This window comes from Cimex lectularius, unplaced genomic scaffold, assembly GCF_000648675.2.
Source record: "Cimex lectularius strain Harlan isolate CLEC.00 unplaced genomic scaffold, Clec_2.1 scaffold169, whole genome shotgun sequence".
In the NCBI taxonomy this organism is placed as follows: Eukaryota; Metazoa; Arthropoda; class Insecta; order Hemiptera; family Cimicidae; genus Cimex; species Cimex lectularius.
Genome location: NW_019392751.1, coordinates 482816 through 503951, shown reverse-complemented (window position 1 = coordinate 503951; position 21136 = coordinate 482816). Strand labels below are relative to the sequence as shown.

At 33.2% G+C, this 21136-nt stretch overlaps 1 protein-coding gene across 5 annotated transcripts in view; it reads right to left on the bottom strand.

Moving 5' to 3' along the window:
* LOC106672008 (CCR4-NOT transcription complex subunit 6) overlaps positions 1-18986 on the bottom strand; it is a 609984-nt gene extending 590998 nt beyond the window's left edge. The window contains exons 1-4 of one of the 5 annotated variants that reach the window (XM_024227261.1): positions 18454-18986; positions 11275-11403; positions 11007-11193; positions 4944-5119 (exon numbers count right to left, since the gene is read on the bottom strand). In XM_024227261.1, the coding sequence (XP_024083029.1) occupies positions 4944-5119; positions 11007-11193; positions 11275-11403; positions 18454-18583 (622 nt within the window). In that variant the 5' untranslated portion in view covers positions 18584-18986. Of the gene's footprint in view, positions 1-4943; positions 5120-11006; positions 11194-11274; positions 11404-15342; positions 15571-18453 lie in introns of those variants that run through there. The other 4 variants (XM_014403052.2, XM_024227262.1, XM_014403053.2 and 1 more) reach the window with 4 other exon arrangements.
* Positions 18987-21136: the final 2150 nt, after the last annotated feature.

Sequence of the window (21136 nt, the reverse complement as noted above, 5' to 3'; positions counted from 1 at the left end):
CGGAATTGATCCTGTCCGGCCAGGATAGACTCACAGTTGGTCCGTTCTGAAACGAGTATGTACCTGTATGTAAAGGTGTTTGCCTGTTGGTTCCTATCATTTTGGTCAAACCAATCAAAACAATCAGGTTCTTCACAGCGCAATTGTTATTTTCATTCAACAATCATCCATTATGTACCCCAACAACTTTGCAACTAGAATACATAAAGCAATGATACAACGAAACAACGCTTCAGCACAGACGCGTTTGACAAGCTAAATTTTGCATAAACGGAAGGAGACGTCGTCTTTCCTTGCTTATTCCATGACACAGTATCATAGAAATGTTATTTAAGTAGAATGTAAATTATTATATTTTGCTTCAAATCTTGGCCGTAAACTTTTTTTAACACACGTCAAATATTTTAAATATACTTAGAAATATATAAAAATGAACTTAAATTACAGATGCAAGATTGCCATCTCTTTTAAAATACAATATGGATTTAGTAAATTGTTATTATTCTTTTTTTACGAGGGTTCTCAACAGCAGAGGTCATATCAACCCTCGGGGTGTCGGTGTTTTGAAAAAAAAAAAAAAACATTTATAAGAATGTAGGGTTAGAATGCAGGGCAGCTGGATTCGAACCGTGGATCTTCACCTTACAGTGATGAGCGCCGTGTCAAATTATTAGTAATACTACACAAGGTAAACTTTCAATAATATTTATGCATGTATGCTTATGTATTTGTATACACAATATAGATTTCTGATGTTAAGTATAAATTCCCGGAACGTCGAAGTAAATGTTAATGTTTTATTTTATTATTAAAAAACATGGAAATGTTGTCTGACATTAACCAACATATCATTATATTAATTTTGGAATAAAAACTATATGTCTGGGGTGCGCGCGGGACAATGAGAACAACCCCTACAAGTGCACTTGAACCACTACTAAGCCTACCTCCACTGGAAACATTCAAACAAGGGGAGAAGCTAGGAAAACTCATTTAGGCTCCAAAAACAATCAAATTGGTTGGGAATTGAAAGTTGAGGAAGAACATAGCAGAGCGTCATATACAACGATATGTTATACATATGGCTCCAAAACAAACGAAGGAACCGAAGTACGAAATGTGAACAATCAAACTCATTAGGGAAGTAAACTAAGTCTTTCAAGCAGAATACATGCCATCAATGCTTGTACGCTAGAAAATCTTAAAAGGGGTTACGCTGTCAACAAAATCCTTCAAGCAGCTATTAAAGCATTAGCATGTACAAAAAATCACATCAAAACTAATCAGTTAATGGATCCAAAATCTCCAAAACCTGGGGAAACACAACAACCTCATATCTTGGGGGCCAAGACACAAAGAAAATGTGGTAACGAAAAAGCAGACACACAGGCTAGAGGAGGATCTGTAAGATGGGATAACAAAAACAAATACAGAATCCTCCATCTCAGAATGGATCAAAAAAACAAAAACAAAAGAGAAGTGAATAAACTCTAGGGGCGCTAGACAGAGAAAACTTGGGCTAAAACAACCCTCACCAAGACTGGCAAACTCACTGCTGCAATTGGAGAGGGCCACATTCAGAGGAGTGATAGGACCGAGAAAACATCTACATAACATAGATATATTCAATGATGATCCCATTTGCAGATTATACAATAAGGAGGAAGAAACGCATCCATATCATCTTCGAATGCGAAGCAATGGCACAATGGAGACAAACTAGGATACAAAAAAAAACAGGGAATGATATAGTAACAGTGACATTCAATGACTTAGCACAAAAGCAAGAAGGCTTCAGTGTCTAGGGAGCACAAATCCCCTTCCTCGTATCCACCATCTTCATCATCATCTGCGGTGCGCGCTAGGTTGCAATGTGTATAACAAAAATAATCTGTTAATAATTGAGAACAGAGATAACTTATGATCACTTACAGACAAGAATGGTAGTTTTTTATATCAATTCTTTATTTACTAATTTCAACAGTAGGGAAAAAATCATCCAGTATCAAAAACAACTTATCACTAAGCCGATTAGACGTGCGTTATTACATTACTTTGTAAGTCTACTAATATGCGAAAAGTATCTTTTAAAAAGCCAGGGTTGGATTTTTTTCCAATTGCAGAATTGTGAAAATTTGTTGATTAAATTTGCCAACCTCTTTTCAATAGTCAATGATTTCTTTTACGACCTAACGGATAACTATTCAGCAAATGAAGGTTTAAAACTATCAACGCTGATCAGAAATCATTACGTTAATTGTTATTTATTAATATTTGTTCCTTCGTGAATTTATAAAGTTTTTTAGGTATGTGAATGGATGAAATCCAAAATCTGGAGGGTAAGAAATTTATGACCTTAATAATGAAAATTCATTAAAGATGATATTGCAAAGGCTTTCTTCGACATGGCTCAAGGAATTTAAATCAAAAGTGAAAAAGGTGCCTTGTCGAAGACATCAGCTCTAACATACTAGTATGTTCGTTCTTTATTCGGATTTCAAATGGAATTCTCTTGTCTCACTGCTCACCCCGGCATCACCCGATTCTTCCGGTCGCCAAGGGTTCCCTAGTGCGCCTCCTGCGTGATATACAATTTCAAAGGACTGTTCCCCCATACATACCAGGGTGGTCTCAAGCCAGATTTTTTTCCATACAATTTTATGTACTTTTTTTGTTCAGGTAGAGAAGGAAGGGCAAGTGATTTGTTACACGAGCAGGGTTCTCTTCTATCTCTTGGGCTTCAGCCAAATACCCCTTCGTTTCCTCTCAAACGGTCACTTTTTCTACCGGTCAGTCTATCTCTTCTCCCTTATCTTTTTATGGTGCGAGTGAGCTTTTCACTACTCCCCCAACTCTTTTTTTTCCTTTTGACTTTTTTTAGCTTCAGAAACAAAGAAACTTGATGAAATATGAAGTTGTTTCTTGCTGTAGCTTAACTTTTTTTTGGTGATTCTACCCTCCAAAATATTGGACACGTATCGGCCTCTTATTTTGAATAGGCCCTGGTTTGGCCCAAAAATGTTTTTGAAAGTTGAAATTTTCCGTTTTTTAATGAAAATAGATTTACTAGGTTTTGAGAAAAACGATGTTAGAGCTTGCACGAGGAATGTCAGACACGCAGAAGGATGTCGCAATTATCAGTCAAAAAATTAATTTCCAGGTTAGTCGGTATCTAAGGGTTTTATAATGCTAGGATCACTACAAGGAAATTAAATCCTAGTTTTGACCATTTTCTGTCCTTCTTTGGTACAGAATAATTGCTAAAATATGAAAAAAACAGTATTTTTTTAATTATTTTCATTTTTTGAGATTTTCATGGCTGATAATTCATTTTAAAAATACTGTCAAGTGCATTTTACAACTGTATCAAACATTAAAATTGGGCTATTATTTCCATTAAAAAAAAACGATTATTTTCTGCATTTTCTTATAGAAATCTTTCATATATTTTTATGGTACATACGTGGTTAGAAAGCTGTAGGTACTAAAACGAAATTTCATAATAGTTTCACGAAAAAAATTATGACCTAGTTTACATGAAAAATATTTGGTTTTTAAAAATGTTTTGGTTATTGATAAATTTGATAGCTTTTAGTATATTTTTAATGCAATCTACATAAGAAATGCAGTAAAATGATATATTCAAATAGTAGATTTGAAGTAGAACTGCCAAAGAAAAATATATTTTTTTGCGAAATCAGGGCCTCTTCTCAAGAAGTGGCGGATAAGATCACATCAGTCATCAAAAGACAAATAGTCTTTACAGTAAAAAATGACAATTGACTGAATTTCTAATTAAATCTTATAATTCCCTTTTATTGTTTTTAATTAAGCCAGATTCGAGAGTACTTCCTTCTATTGTACCTTCGGAAATAGCTTAATTAAAAATAACCTACAACATAATGGTTGAAAGGAAAGAAAAGAAAAACCCTTTTAATTGATATTTTTGTGGTTGATTTAAATTTAAAACATTTGTGAGTTCCTCATTTGAAAGTTATTAAAATATATTGAATAATTACAAACATTAAATTAAAAAAATTATTAGCTGAACGTAGTTTGCCACACTTGTACTTTTTCATGAAAAACTAGACGTATCTTTTAAAAGTATAAGAAGTTCAATATTTTTTAATTTTGATAAGGGTTTTGATTTTTTTAATCATAAACTGAGAAAGAAACTTAAATTGCAAATATTTAAGAGTTAACAACCTGAGTTGGTTTTATTTTTTATGGTTCACGCTCTACGGAATGAGGATATTTTGTGCAAATAATAAATAAAACAAATTCAATACATAAACTTAATTCTGAACAACTACTTAAATTTACAATATTAAAAACATTATCATGTCTGTTTACCTAGTATGCAAGTTAGTTCAATAGGATATTAAATGGGAGGAAATGTTTGATGTAAAACAAACAAAAAACTTCAATGGGGAGAAAATAACATTTTTAAGTTATTTAAAAATTACAGTTACCATAAATATACACGAAAACAATAAACGATATTAGATAGCCCCTCATTAAGATATACTATTTCACGACAGGGTCACGTGAATGGAGGGGATACACTGGCTAATTTAATAAACACAGTCACCTCTTTCGTTGTCCATGAGGTCAAGGATATTTGAAGATTGTGTTGGAAAACATTGGATAAACGTTATCAGTTTATAATTTTCAAATCACAAGATTGGCAAATGGGAAAGAACTATCTAGACTATCTAACTCTACAATTTGCCCCTTGTCTACTACTATTATTAATTAAACCATCGAATATTAAAAGTTTCTTTCTGAAATTAAAGGCAACACTACACATATTTGCGATTACGAAAATAATTTATTTTATTAAAAACTGTAACAAGTTTAACACCAGTATTTTGCAACCTTTGAATTGTACTGTTATTTTGTACAATAATAACATATACTTTTTATACAATTTTAACACCTACCTTGTAAACTGTCAAGAAGGTACGTTATCAGCTTGCTCGTTCCGTTCGGCTCCTGATAAAGCTTCAAACACTCCTTGCTCAGGGGGTTGCCGGCCAATCCAAGGACTTGAAGTTGGAAAAGTTTACCAAGCTCGTAAGGGAGCACGCGTAAATGATTATGGTTCAATGACAGTTCTCTGAAACAATGAAATGAAACTTAAGAAATACAACATTCATTTATATTGTTAAGTCAGCTATTAGCATAGTATCAATATGATTTAAAATTTTAACAATTTGGAAGCAGTAAAATTTAACGTTAGTATGGGCATTTTTATTATATTATGAGAACTACTTTTATTCGCTTTAGCAGTTCACACATAATTAATTAGTTCCTTAATTCCTATTACACAGAAGGACTTAATTCCAACTACCCACTCGTTTATTTCAAAAACCGGTTGACAATAACAAAAGTAATTAATTTTAATATTAATATTTTTTATCATTATTAACAGTAATAATTTTCTTTTTTTATTTCAGAAGTAATAAATTTCCTACGAAACAATATTAAAATCAAAGAAATCGCCGCAATGGCTAAAGCGTTGACACGGTGACTGATTATTGGAAGTATCCCCAACATGCTTTTTTATGCAACATTAACTTTTTTTCCAAGAACACCAAGTGTGTTTTCCATAAACACAAAATAAATGAAAAAGAAGATACTAGACCATGAATGGGCGATTTTGTTCATCTTTAATTTTAGAATTTAACTAAAATCATTGCAGCACCACAGGTTGCTTGTGTTAAATCTTCCTGATTTCAAATTTTCACCGTACCTTCTATGTAACAGTATCGAGCGACGCCAAGGACCTGAAGTTTCCTAAGAAGCAGGCTAAAAAATAAAAACTGTGCTTAAACAGTTCCAGGCAAATCGGTTAATTTTAACAACGTTGGTCATGCAGGTTGGCCAAATAAAAAACCATTCAAACTTGGGTAGCATAACCTTTTATTTTGATTGTGACATGACTTTGATTGTTTGCTTATTAAATGACGGAAATCAACTTGAGTTTGACCAACGTTCAGTCCTTGAATTTTTTATTTTTCCAGGTTTTCTGAGGAGATACAGTTGAGGACAGAAATTGAAAAGTATGGTTCGGTTGTCTGTGACGAAACGATTCAGAATCGTTATGACGAACCAATTATTTAATCACCGAATTTGATCAACCGATCGACCCTCCCCCCCAAGTCTGCCTATTCTCACTGGTTCGTTATCAATGTCATACACAATTTAGCATAGCACTGTCTGTATAGACAAACAAAGATAAATAGAAACAAACAAATTTCTGTAAATTTTTATATAGTTACCTTTTAAATAAATCATCTCTAAGCAATATTAAAGGGCATAAAATGTTTCACTTGACCATTAAAAGTACATGTGTGTATTGTTTTTTTTAGTGGCCACATACCATTTTGAAAAACAACACAACTTTGATTTCCACAAAATACACATACTAAATAGGGAAAAAAATACAAACACAACTTTCTAGAAATGGTTTATATTAACAGAGGGACACACAGCATTAATTACAGAACAGATGCATGCAAACTCAGCCGTAGCTACGCCAACATCAAAAAGCAAATAATCCGTTAAACTTTATTTTTATATTTCCCTTTCCTCGTTATCGTCCATAATAATTAACTTCCCTTCCAATATTGAATAAATCCCGAATCACAAATCCAATCCAGAAAATCCTCATTCTCGAATTCCATTAAGTTAAATAAAACCGCTTATAATCAAAGTAAATTTCCCAGATTTACCGCGTCCTCCACCCTGTCACAACCATATAAAACAGCAGAATACAAATTCACGTTTCACAATTTCACACAGAACTAATATTAGATCACAAGAATAGCACCACACTTTATGTGAGTTTGAAATACTGGGTTCAAAATTTATATTTACATCTATATTGTCTATTTTCCAATCAACATATATTTTGTAATTCATCCAGGCCCTGACGATGACCCGAATAAAAGTCGAAACGTCGGCAAAAAAATGAAAAAGTTGTTTTTCTAAAATACTTCATTCTTGACCGCTCCTCACGACTTTAACAAATTATTAAAAGTACATTAGTGTCTAAATATAAAATGATTTTTTAAAGATTATAATGAAGTAAAATAAATAGTTCATTCTTTTCCTCAAAATTTCAATAATAAATGTTTCTTTTTATTTTATTTTTTATTACTTTTTATGTATTTACTTTTTTTTTAAAATAACATTAATTATGATAAACCTAAAAATATTACAATAAACCTGTTATGTTTAGGTTCATACTTGTAATAATTGATCAGTTTTAAAACAGTATACAACAAAAGCATACAATAACCAACTAAAACAATGGACAATGAAAGGATGGTCTAAAACTAATGGAAATAATTTTTCCTTCAGAAATAATGTTACATTGGCAGAAGAAAAATATACTGTAGATTTAACTTTGCAAATTATTAGTTCTATATTATGCATCAGTTGTCAAAGCAGTAATATATAAGTAATTTACATTTCTACTGACGCAAAGCCCTCCTGAATCACAGGATATATAAGCATAAAATGATTTACTTCTGAACAGACTGGGGCTTCCCAACAGTGGTCCACTAACTTTAACTAGGGGGTACATAGCGAACTTAGAGAAAAATTAATATTTACAAAAATAAACGTAGAATAAATTAATAAAATTAAAACACTAATAACAATTAGTACTGAAAACGATTTTTTTATTTATTTTTAGCAGCGGTCATTGTGTTTTCCACCATGTTTTAGCAATTGAACAAATGCCAGCCTCTTTCTTTTGGATGAGTCATCTAAGTCAAGACTTTTCACAATACTATGTGCGATATGGGAAGCCTTCATGATATAAATGCCTTGCTTCTCCATACAGAAATGAGGTGGTTATCTATCGATTACAGGAATTACGTTCTCAAGTCTTATGTTGATGGACCACAATGTCAAATTGGCCAAAATTTTCCAAGATAAGAAAAGGCAATGTATTTATCAAAGTTTTCCATTTAAAGGAATGAGATGAGTCTGTCTTTTCAAGAAAAGAGTATCACAACTTTCGATGCTCATGACAAAGATAGTCCCTTCAAAAGAAAAAATCTAGTTTTAGGTTTAATCTGTTGAGAAGGAAGAGGTGGAATATCCTGTGTTAAATGATTTTTTTTTTTTTTTTTTTATAAGAAAAACTGGAGCTTGTGGACAGCATATTGATTGATGAAATATGTGAACAACTTCGAAGTTGGAGATATCCTTTGAGCACTACTTCTCAACAGCTTGAGATGCAATGCTGGAAGACCATGAATGGGGGTGGTCAAACCGTTTTCTGTTTTGACTAACCCAACTAGTCTATCCTCAAGTGAATAGAAATTTTGATCGACATTACTTCAGACTTCATCTTGTAATCTACTTTCGAGTCCGATACTTACCCCCATTTTTGACTTCAACAGGAAAACAAAAAATTTCCACTGCTTGTTGAAAAAGTAAAACTTCTTTCATTTGCCACAACTTGCGAATCCGAATTTTCCATCTATACAGCCACATAACTAGATACCGAAGCTGTCTAGATGATGAACCCGACATCCGTCTCCAATTATCAAAAATTACAACTAACATATCCAAATTGTGCAGGCTAAAACAACCTCACTCTTCCCATTAATTCATTAATTAATAATGTTCAAGTTATTACTTCTGAAATTGGTTCGAGTTTTAAATAACTATTGATTCCGTTTTATCTAATTTGACTTTTGTGTTCCGGATTATATATATAAAGTTAAGTATGATAATCAACTGTTTGTTTTCATAGTGATATCACCTAATTAGGAATGGACAGGCTAATTTATAAAACTTTGATTTACTGTATAAGTATCTACTTTTAAATATTTGAATGAAAGGGGCTCTGCCCTGGATTTTGTCCTGTTGAAAGGGGTCTCCACTGGCTAAAAAGTTTGGGAAGCCCAGGCATATACCATCCTCCTTTTTACCTATTACCTATAAAACTGGTCAATATAACCCTATATTCAGAATTAATATTTTATATATGATCTATATATACACTCAAAGAAAAACCAGACACTTGTATTTATTTGTTTATTTTCCATAATAACTAGGTATAAAGATTAATAGTTGATTTAAAGTGTTAAAAGCACGTGGTTTATCTTTATAGAGTGTTACAAATCTTTTTACACTCTTTAGATTAAAAATAAAGCAAATCCATTCAATTTCATCATTTCCAGAACCACCTTGTAGAGTGAGTTAATTAGTTTTTTTAAATTGTTTTCCTTGATGAAATGACGAATAAAACTTAATTATTAATTTTTTTTCTTAAAACTATGGTTTTAAGTCGAAATCACACCTGGGCAGATGCTTTAGTCAACCATGGATGTAGCATCCATTACATAGCCCAAATCCTAGGTCTACCATGCTCTACCATGTACGATGTTCTACAGTGGTTTAGGGCCACCTAAGTCTCGAATGAAGGGAAGGTATTTGTAAATCTGCATCTCGCACGGTCTTGATCAATGAGGCTATTCTTTTCACAGACGAGTGCCAACTTGGTTTGTACTAATCAGATGACCAGGACCATATATGAAGAAGACATGAAGAATGCTTTGCTTCAAGTGCCTTGCTCTCAGCTTTATCAAAGACAGCCAGTTATTAATGAGGTCAAATCAACGTCCATGCCTGTATCAAACTGATTATCACACAGAATGGATCTTTGACTACTCTAAGATACATTGACCAAGTTCTTCTGGCAGCTGTGTTCCCATTCGTTCCATTTATTGGGGACATCTTCCTGTTAATGCACGACTATGCACGACTGCATGTACCTCAAATTATTACCCATTACTTGGAGTTTATGGGGATTAACACAATATATGTGCTGGCACGTTGTGACATGAATCCTATAGAACACTTATGGGAAATATCAAAAAGATGGGAAGACATCATTTGCCACCTCCAACAAGCTTTGAACAGCTTCAAAATGTTCTTGTGTTGGAATGGGTTTCTGTTTCAAAAGAGGAAATCCAGTAGCTTATTTGCTCAAGTTAAGGCCCTCTGCGAGGCCAGAAGAGGTAACGCGTTTTTTGATCATTAATTTTGTCAATCATTTCCAAATATACACTATGAGCAATTTGATGTGACTTTCAAGTGTAATTTCACAAAATATATTTATTGATAAAAAAAATGGAAATATCATGATCATTTCCTTGACCACAGCACTTAAAAAATATAAAAGAAAAAGAAAAAAAGGAACCTTAAAGTAAAAATGATGAAATGACACAATGAGCCTAAAATGTTTCCTCCTCTTATTTAAAATGCAAACTGGTTTATCCTAATATTGCAGATGTAATATAGTGGCATAAATTATTTTACTTATTATATCAATGAGACAAGTTTAATTTTAAGCATTGAAGTGTTTCAGTCAAATAAGGAAATATAAAAAAAATTATTATTAAAAATTGGCGAAATACTACCTTTAAAATAATGTATCCAAATAAAACATTGCTGTCTAATAATACAGTATAGAATAAATATAGTCATACGCCTTGAAGCAAAAAATACAACAAACCAAGAATTAGTTTTGGCCATCTAAGTAAAACTCAGTTCTATAGGCTAACAAGTTGGCAGTTAGTTGGTAGTTTTTATTTAAGAAACAAATAATTTTCGCCACTTTCAGCAACACAATATTTGAACCAGTTAATGATTTAGGTCATTGACATTTAGCAAACATGGGGATAATAAAACTGGTTGAGATGGCTGGTACCGATTCCCTTGTCATAAACTGAACAATGGCTCTTTTCTCCATCTTTTTTGTTGAAACCAGTTTCAACCCAGTAGGTAACCCTCACCAAATGCAAATAAACACTAAAAGTTACTGAGGGGGAAGGGGCAATAACACTGTAAAAATTATATATACCAAACACATACTATATAAAATCATTAGTTAAAACATTCAGTTTTACCTTTCACGTATACAATAAAAATCAAATGTAAAATAATTATTTTAAAACTCAGAAAAGTGAATGCATTACCTGAGATATATCAGTTCTCCCAATTCAGCTGGTAAACTTCTTAACTTGTTACAAGAAAGATCGAGGACACGGAGATTTACCAGCTTGCCAATATCAGGAGGAAGTCTTATCAGAGCATTGTCATTCATATAAAGGCAAGTGAGGTGTGTCCAATCCCATATATTTGCACTTAAATTACGAATATTCCCTAAACAAATAGATAAATTAATAAAAGTTTAAATATAAATAATACATGCTAATTGTACAATACAAAAATATAAAATTATACCTGTTATCTCCATTTCCGTCCATACTGATTTTTTCCCAGACCCAGCTTCCTCCGGTGACATGATGGTATGCTTTCTTCTTGAATTAGCATTTTCCACTTCTTTTTTTTGCATCCGTGACATTGTTGAAACTGTAAAAATAAACAACCATTTGTACGATACCAACAACAGTGTATTATTATTATTAGTATTATTATTTATTATTATTATTTTTTTTTTTAAGGGCCTTATGAACTTGCAAATTAGCCAAGGAATGTGATGATATATATAATAAAGGGCCATGGGTGATGGTGGGAATCGAACCTATGACCACATGGTCTACAAGCCGTCAGCCTATCATACTAATAACTCAGCTACCGCAGTCCCCGAATGTAAATTTCATATTAACAAGCCAATTAGAAGACAAATATGTGACATATTTATGGAAAGTGTTGATATAATAAATAAAATTATATTTTTTCTACAGTACAGAAAACACTCCCAATACAACATAAATAGGAATCAGTTGACTTGAAAATTCCTACATAAAAAAAGTTATATTCCTAAGGAGGTGTCATTAACTTTTAAAACAAACACAATCAGCAAGACAATGGTGCTTGTACATATTATTACTTTTTTATTGAAATTAATTTAAACACTTTTAAATTTAATTACATTGTTGTAAGCCAATACATGATTATTTTAAAGTATTAACAATATTTTTTTAATCAAATATAGAAATTGGTTCAAAAATCATCAATCATCTAATTGCCAATTATTTATTACTATATGAGTCATTATTTACTAGTCAAAGAAAAAAATGTTTTTGTACATAATCAAGGTCATTTGTCATATTGTTAAAAGGGTGAATGTTTGTTTGTTTGTCTGGGAATGAATTAACATTATTTACCTCAGTGAAGTTGATTCAATTGCCTGGACACAACAGTCAAGAATTAAACATTTTAAATGGTAATTTGTACCAGCTCTTTCTCTTAATGTTATGGTAATCAAAGGAAATGAAGAAATTGCAAATTTCACTGGACGCTAGTAATCAGAAATCCCTATTTTATCAAAAAGTATTTAAATAACACTATATCTCTTTTAGTTAATAATGGATAAGACATTAAAAAGTATTTTTCAATTTTCAAAAATCTGATTCAAACTTTCACACAGGTATCCACATTATCATCCTGTATATCTAATTTACTTGGAAATCACCTTAGTTTACCATATGTTTATACTCTTCAGTTAAATTTAAATTACACATATAAAACAATTTTATACCCAGATCGTACCATATCCTGAGTTAGCTACTCTTGAAAGTATACATGACTCTCTAATTTAATATTATAAAATGTAAAATAAGAGAATCCTTTAGGGAAAAATGTATTTCAAAAGCCTTGAATTCTTCCTCTAACATGGCACTCATCAAATGTAAGATATATAAGATAACATTTACATATGGGTTTTTAAAAAACCAAAAAAAAAACACCATCACCTCGAGGGTTGATATGACCTCTACTGTTGTGAACCCCATTAAAAAAATAAATAAATAAATAAATAAAAATTTAAAATAAATTTAAAATGTGTGCCACTTTATGTTTGCTCATCTATATGTCTCTCATCCACCCCGTTATGCAGCTGGGTCATAGGATCCCCCTCGAGCCAGATTCCTAGATATCGCTTCCCAACCAGCAGAGTAGGGCTCGAGAGGCTTTCGACAGTTAGCCATTTCAACAATGGAAATGTAGCCTCAGAAATTATCATTTATAGTACAATCGCTCATATAAATACATTGAACCCATTCTGGTTAGTACTCGATATCCCTCCATTGAACTACACACAATAGTAACAAGCTAATCTAAATTAAGGTTGAAGAACTTTCATAAGTACCAAACACACACATTGAAAGAATAATGGTAACACTATATTTCACCATCACTCACCACTTACACTAATAAATACATGTACTCAGACAAAACACAGAACTACAAAACACAACAGATCTATAAACAATATAAAAAAAAAACACGTCCTCTAAAAAGCGGAACACAGAACCCATGAACTCACCACTGTATGCAAGAACCATTCTTAAATCTAGCAGCATGACTACATGCCCTAAGGAACCAAGGCATGACAAGCTTCTATTATGTGAAACTGAACCTTTCTCTGCATAAGATACTCCCACGTAGATTTTGGCCCAGGAGCTACACATTGCCTAGCCAACGCTTTGATGTTATCCATATGTTAAATCTACCAACATAAAGTCACCATTTGCACAAATGTAAGTGTTAAAATGGCTGAATACTGAACAGTACAATAAGAATAAGATCATTAGGGGCATAATGGCCACAACGGTTAAGGCGATGTCACAGCGACTCATCATTGTAAGGTAAAGGTCCAGGATTTGAATCCAGCATTTCAACCTCATATACACATAGCCTTTTTTTTTCAAAAAACAACGCCACTCTGAGGGTTCAAATAATCTCATAATTGAAATACCCTCATAAAAAAGTAAAAAATAAATAAATAAGACCAACAATTTTATTGGGAGCACTGTCCAAAACATAATAAATTAATATTTGTTTTTATTTGGTCCTAGTTAACTAAAGCGATTATTTAAATTGATTTTTAATTTTTAAATAAATTATGGTTGATAAACAAATGGAATCACTGTAAATTCACTAATTCACTAGATAAGAGTAATAGAAAATTTCTAAAGCATATAATGCTTGGTCTAATATTAGCTTGATGCAAATAAACAATATATTCAGCATTTCTATACAAATATTTGACATTAGATGTCCAAATGCAGTCTTGCATCAAAACAAAGAGTTAGGATAAACTGACCAAGACAGTCAGCCTCAACCTACAAAGAAATGTTTAATAACATGATTAACCAAAAAAAAATTTGGGTGTCATTTTTTGGTAACATTATCTAACCACACAACATGCTGGAAAATAAATGAGTGAGTAGGAAATTCAAATTCGATAAATGCGAATGGTCGAGAATGTGCCACGTCCAATTTCCAGCATTGCCATAACAAAGTTAAAGTCGTGTGAAATCAACTAAACAATCAATATTAGTTATTGTCAAATACATTCAACGGTTCCTTAGAACCAGGAGGTTGAAGAAGCTAAAACACATTTCTACATCCTAAAGAATAAAATGACCAGGAAGACCAACACTAGTGATATGTTCAACCCTCGCACACCAAAATGAATACTGACAATCTCAACGGAAGTGTTTTGACTATCAACAATAGTCCAGATGATATTGGAATCAAAATATAAACAATTAGCCTGAATTATTTTAAATCCAATGAATACAAACAAATGAGAAATACTTTCCAGCAAGTATTCATGGGTATGAAAAATCTCACTGTAAACTTCCAGCCAAATTTGACATCATATATTTGTGGGGGAGAATCGGTTTTGGAAACAAAGTTGGTACCACTGTCCTTTTCATAAAAAAATTGTATTTATTAGAATTATTGTAAGGGGACGTTAGACCTATATAAATATGGTTGTATATGTGAGTTCTATTGGAAATAATCGGGATTATTGGGATATCCTGAACGAACTAAGTGACGTGGTTGTAAATCCTACAAGCTAATGATGAGCTTTAAGCGTGAACTCTGGAACGTTGAAAACAATAAACTGAGATTAGGATCCAACTTTTCTAAAAAGATGAAGTGATTGTCATAGATCAACTACACATCAATATAAAAAAAAGGCGCTAACTTTAACGATTCACATTGGCACCAGTGAATTTTTTTTACAATTTTATAAAATTTAAACTTTTGAAGGAGTATAGAAAAAAATTAAGTTTTTAAGTTTTAGGATGGAAGACGGAGTTGGAAAAACCGGTCGGACCGCCTCAGTTCCCGAGATAATGGAAGAACTTTGTGTAAAGAAGGTCTATCCTCCGGCACGACCATAATAAGAAGGATTAGGCCCGTTGAGCGTTTCGACCGAAGGGCAAACCGCTTTTCCTCCTGTTATAATTCTGCCGGCCGGTGAGCAGCAGGTCCGACGGGACGTCACGGCGTCCAAATAAACGGTCGTTTTCGTCCGGGAGTCGGGCTTACCTTCATCTACTTCCAGGGGTGCGAATTGTTTTTGTATGGAAACGGAGGCGAAGCTCGTCTCTGGCGGCGGGGCGGTCCTTTTTCGTCGGCTTTCGAGCGATCCGGAGTCGTTTGAAGAGCGACGGCGAAAAGCTCGGCCCAGGTAAACAAACTTAAAACTTGAACTCGGTTCTCAAACTGCGATAAATAACCCACTGCCGACTTGCGGACATACACACAGTCAAATCCTGTCCGACGTAGAGCCAGAACGGGTTCGACGTTTGTCGACGCCACCGCCATCTAATAACGCCTAAAACAACTACGACAAACGGGTACTCGCAACACTATTTTCCGGCACGTTGGGTGTGTGTGTGTGTGTGTGTGTGTGTGTGTGTGTGTGTGTGTGTGTGTGTGTGTGTGTGTGTGGTGCGTGTGGCTCTCTTTATCAAACGAAGTCTTTCTAATACACTGATGGACAAACTTAGCGCACCGCCCTTAAATTTTAATTTATGTAGGTTTATTCACAGTTTATTTAAAATAAACGTAATAGAACAGACGTAACAGTGTTTGAACATGTTAGTTCATTGTTTGTATTTTTTGATGTGCAAGGGGAAAAAAGCTATTAATTGTACGCTCTTTAGCCGAATAATTAATTTCTTTAAGAATTTCCACATAATGATTTGAAGCGGCCTCGACATCCCTAACTTAAAACTTCGATTTAAAGATGGGTGGAAATCCATTGCTTTTTTATTACGTTGGTCCCTCAAGGTTAAAATTTCCCTGAGTTGATTTGAAGAAAAGCTTTGGATGTATCATGTCCAAAATTTTTATTCCTTCATCAAGGGTCAGAAAGGTTTTTCCGTTTTGGAAGTGGAGGCATTTTCCGACACAACTTCGACGAGAAACAAACTGAGAAGAAAGAAGGAACAGCATGTTGATGTTGAGAGAAGGCAAAATTTTCTGAGGATCAATTAAAGCCTCCAATCCATTTTTAAAGTATTATTTTCGATTCGAAAATAAAATGGTTTTGTTTCGCTAATAAAAAAAATATATAGAAATACTTCCGCAAATATCAAAACTTTCCTCATTTTTTCATACGTGAATAATGAACACTGCAAATGTCAAAACAGCGAGTGTTAAGGGATTACTGTAATTATAATTTGTTGAAGTCGTGAGGAGTGGTCAAGAAAGAGGTAGTTTAGAAAAACACCTTTTTAATTTTTTTTGCCGACGTTTCAACCACTATTCGGGTCATCTACAGGGCATAAAGTGTGGTGCTTTTCTTAAGGTGTCATATCGGTTTTATGTGAAAATGGCACAAGAATAGCAGAACAACTTTATGCCGTGAAGATGACCTGCTTAGTCAAAAAAATTAAACAGGTGTTTTTCAAACTCTCTAATCTCATTCTTGACCGCTCCTCCCGACTTCAATAAATTATGAAAACAGCAAATCACTATTACACAGTGTTGGGTGTTACACCCAATTAATTATTCTTTTTATATAGGTTTTTTTGGTAGAGATGAAAAATTAGTGTCACGAACGGGATTCCAACCCTCGGGATGGGTTCAAATCTGGACTTCGAGCTATTCGAACCAAGCATTCAATTCCAAACTTATTCAGGTAGTCTTCAACATAGGTGCTTTATGAGGCCTAGCGTTATCCAGCATTAGCAAGAATCTCTCACCGATGTGAGAGGCAAATGGGACTACATGTCCTTCGATTAATCTGATATAGGGGTGGGATATTTTTTTTGTAGTATTATAAATATATAACACGTTATAATATTTATTAGGCACTAGTTTCATACAATTATCTTTCTAGCTCCAACTGACGAGAAGTGACCCAATTGTGTTACTTTCTTTCTAGAGAGATTACTAGAAGAGATTACGTATATTCTTGTATATAATAATTCTACAATGCAAAAAAGTTAAATAAAATGTAATTGTAGTACTTGTATTAGCCCGAGTTAGAGAGAGACCTGGTTGTGCTTTATTCATTTATCTATTCCATAGTGATTTACCCCAAGTACCGATTAGCTGTTTAGTTTTTTCTCGGGGATTCGCACAAAAAGAGAACATGTCAACCCCTGTGGTGCCGGTGTTTGAAAAAAGCCCATATGTTAGTGTGGCGGGTTCGAACACAGGGCCTCTGGATTCAAACCCGGGACCTTTACCTTACAGTGATGAGTGCCGTGTCAACGCCTAAAGTACCATTCATATATATTTGCATATATTATCTATATGAGTATTTGCTTTTACAGGAATTGAACGGAACGTGTTCGTGCAGAAACCCGCCCGCAATGGCTAGTATTATTATATTTAAACTGTGCTTGTACATGTCTGTAACATTGGCACGCTGAGTGTGAATCAGTTTTTCTAAGCTGGTGCATGTCTGTGGCGTCAGTGACTATTTTTCATTTTGAAATTTTCATATTGAATCCACGAACGACGAAAAACATTACAAAAAACCAGTAATAGAAAGAGTTTAAAATATCCCATTACGATGCAATCCATTATTTTTAAAAAAATCAATTGACGCGTGGCAGAATAAATACATATCTTCAAGCACTGGAAAATGGTATAATTCTATCTTCCCTAAGGTCAGTAGCCAGCCTTGGTTCACCAGAGACAAAAACGTCTGAAAAGTATAGCCACCACTGAAGAAGGCGAAATGCCGCCTGGCAAGCAAACCATGTAAATATATGCAATTGAGAGATGATAAAATTGCAAAACTGACAAGGCTGTTTATTTAAATGATTGATGGATGTCATTCAACTCAACTTTATATATGTAGTACATGTACAAGTTTAATTTGAATAAATGTATTTTTCACGGTATATTAACGTTATTATTAAAAATCAGCTGATAAAAATTCTGTGGCTTTGCTAGGAAACTTATGCCAAGTCGGCCTAAGAGAGGTAGAACATGGGGAAATACATTCACAGAATGACAGATAAAGAATTAGAAGTCTTCTTCTGAATTCAAGAATAAAAATTATTTTCTACACTTTTTTTTATCCTTTATTAAATAGGAAAAAGATGAAGAGAAATTTTAAATTTGTCCACCCCGACTATTATTAGATCTAAGCTGTCCAAGAATGCACGTAATCTATAAAAGAAAAATAGTACTTACGCGCCCACCTACCGCATTCTTTGTCCTTAGATCCCACTTTCGCCCCAGTGTTTCTCTCCAATTTGCATTCATAGTTCTTTATGAAATCCTTAAAGTACATTTTCTGGTGTTTCGGCCTGCATCGAACCATATCGGACTCGCCCAACTTGGTACCGGCGTTGAACGCGCGTTTGACGACGGCAGCATTTTTTGCGGGGCCAAGGAGGATGTGCCCCCGAGGACCACGGAGCCTTAACCGATTACTCTCAATAATTTTGACTCGGAAAAGTAACCGCGAAAGAATTAAAAACGGAAACCTTCTTCAATTAATTCGCCTCTTCTTGACTGTTTGTCTTTAGATGAGATCGAACTCGCTTTCTGCCCCTTCGCGCATATCTTCTTTCGTTATAATATCCATATTTTTTTTAAATATTTGTTTGTGGGTGAGGGGGAGACTATAACAATCTATTTAACAATTGTTTTGATATTTTAACCATTTAGCAGCTTTTTACATATTGCAACACTTATCATATTGTCGAGTTAAAAGGCTACACGAGCAAGGTATTTTCCACATAGTTTAATAATTTTCTCTCTTTAAAAAATAAAAATTCTTCATTTCTCGTTTAAATATTTCCATTTTTAAATTTTAAAGTTAAATTTGAAAGACATGCTTGATTTAAACAAATCGCACGCACCGGTGGGATTTTGTAAGGGGGCCAAAGCCAATTTTTGACGGGAAATTTCTTTGTTACCGCTGCTTCATTTCTATTTTTAAAAATCCGTTTAATGTGTGCTATGAATTAATTATTTACTATAAAAAACAAACAAATACAAAAATAAGTTTAAAAAATTGGGAAAAAACAATCCTTTTGGAACTTAAAATCTAGGTTTTTCCAAATTTCTCTAGTTTATTTGCTGAATATTTTGAAAATCAGGAAATAGACGTAATGTTAGAAAAAAATTAAAATGCACTAGCAGTAAATGAACTAATGCGGAAATAAACGATCCCAAAAAGCCTGTATCTTCTCATAGCCCTTATTTATATTTTATTTATTTTTTAGTATTTTTCCAGAAATAGAAGAAAGACGATTGAAAAATTAGCTAGAAAAAGTAGGTCAATTTAAGCACTATTACTTATTTACACAAGTTTGTTGCTAGATGGTCTCCATTAACATGTCTACATCTGTGTTGAAAAAAAATTGTCCAATAGTGAAATGATAAAAAATATAGTTTGCAACAATAGTGGTAAACGTGAAAAATGGGTGCCTTTGCTTAAGTGCAGACGAACAACGAAAACAGGCAGATCAGAGATGATAAATCTCTCCTAGATTTTAATTTCTTGAAGAAGTGAGACTGTCAAATAATGAGATTAAGCCCAGGGAGAGAGAGAGAGAGAGAGAGAGAGAGAGAGAGAGAGAGAGAGAGAGAGTGTGAGTGAGTGAGTGAGGGAGAACACACTTCCTCGTCAAGCAAATTACATAGTCTTGCAATTTATAATGCCCATAGTCGTTTATAATATTTATATACATAATTTATCTCTTTTACATGAAATATGTATGATTCATCTAATGTTCTACTTATGTAGGTTCTCATTTCTTTTTTATTTAATTGGCCCATATCAGGATATCTATTTAGCCTTTAATATTTTGTTTTATTTTTTAAATATTCAACAAAATATACGAATAATAAATTACAAGTCTTAAAAGATTATAATGACAGCATTCGGTAACATAATTTTATAAATGCACACATTACTTACTCAAGCAATTTACTGTTGAAGACAAAATATACAATTTATGTTTAGCAGTGAGATATTTTGAGGTCTTCAGGGTCATGAATCTATACTGCCCAGTTCATAGTTGGTTTGGTCATTCAAGCTTGAACAACATTGACAACACCGAAAATAGAAAATTGCTGACAAACGTCTGTCAGACTAACCCAGTAAAAATATGCATAAATGATGGAGAAGTGAATTTACGTTTATGTACAAACTCCATACCAATAGCAAGCCAAATTAAAAAGAAATTCTTACTTTTGTCTTTGCTATCTTATATGGAAAACCCTTTTAATGATTTTGTAAACATTCTTGAAGTGATTTTCACTTCCAATCTGTGTTGGCTTAACCACCATCAATTATATCAGTACAAAGGTTAATTTGACTCTATTTATGCTAATTATTAATTACTGGAGATTTTTTTAATTTTTATTATTTTTTAGTTCATTAATTTTTTTAGCATAGACTGATGGACAAAATTAATGCACCAGCCTTAAATTGTACTGTATTTATGTTTATTCATATGTTGCATACCAAAAATAGGTTTGCTTGTAAAAATAAGATATTTAAATTTAAAAAGTTTATTGTCTAATTCTGAAAGAACAATTATTATGTAAAGAACAAAAAATAGAAAATTCAACAACAAACAATATTTAAGATTTTTTGCCCCTTTAATATTTAGTTAGAATCATGTTCATTAAACGCATATGCATTTTAATGCATGCTTGAAAAATATTTCTGACAAAATCCTGAGGAATTCTTTCCCATTCATCAAGAACAGCCATTTCCAACTCTTCTGGGGTTTTGGGTTTTGCCATCATACTTGTCACTTAAGTTGGTCCCAAATGTGATCGATTAGGTTTGAATGTGGACTTTGAGCTGGCCTCGTCAAGCAGTCAATTCCAACCTCTTTCAGGTAGTCATCCACAA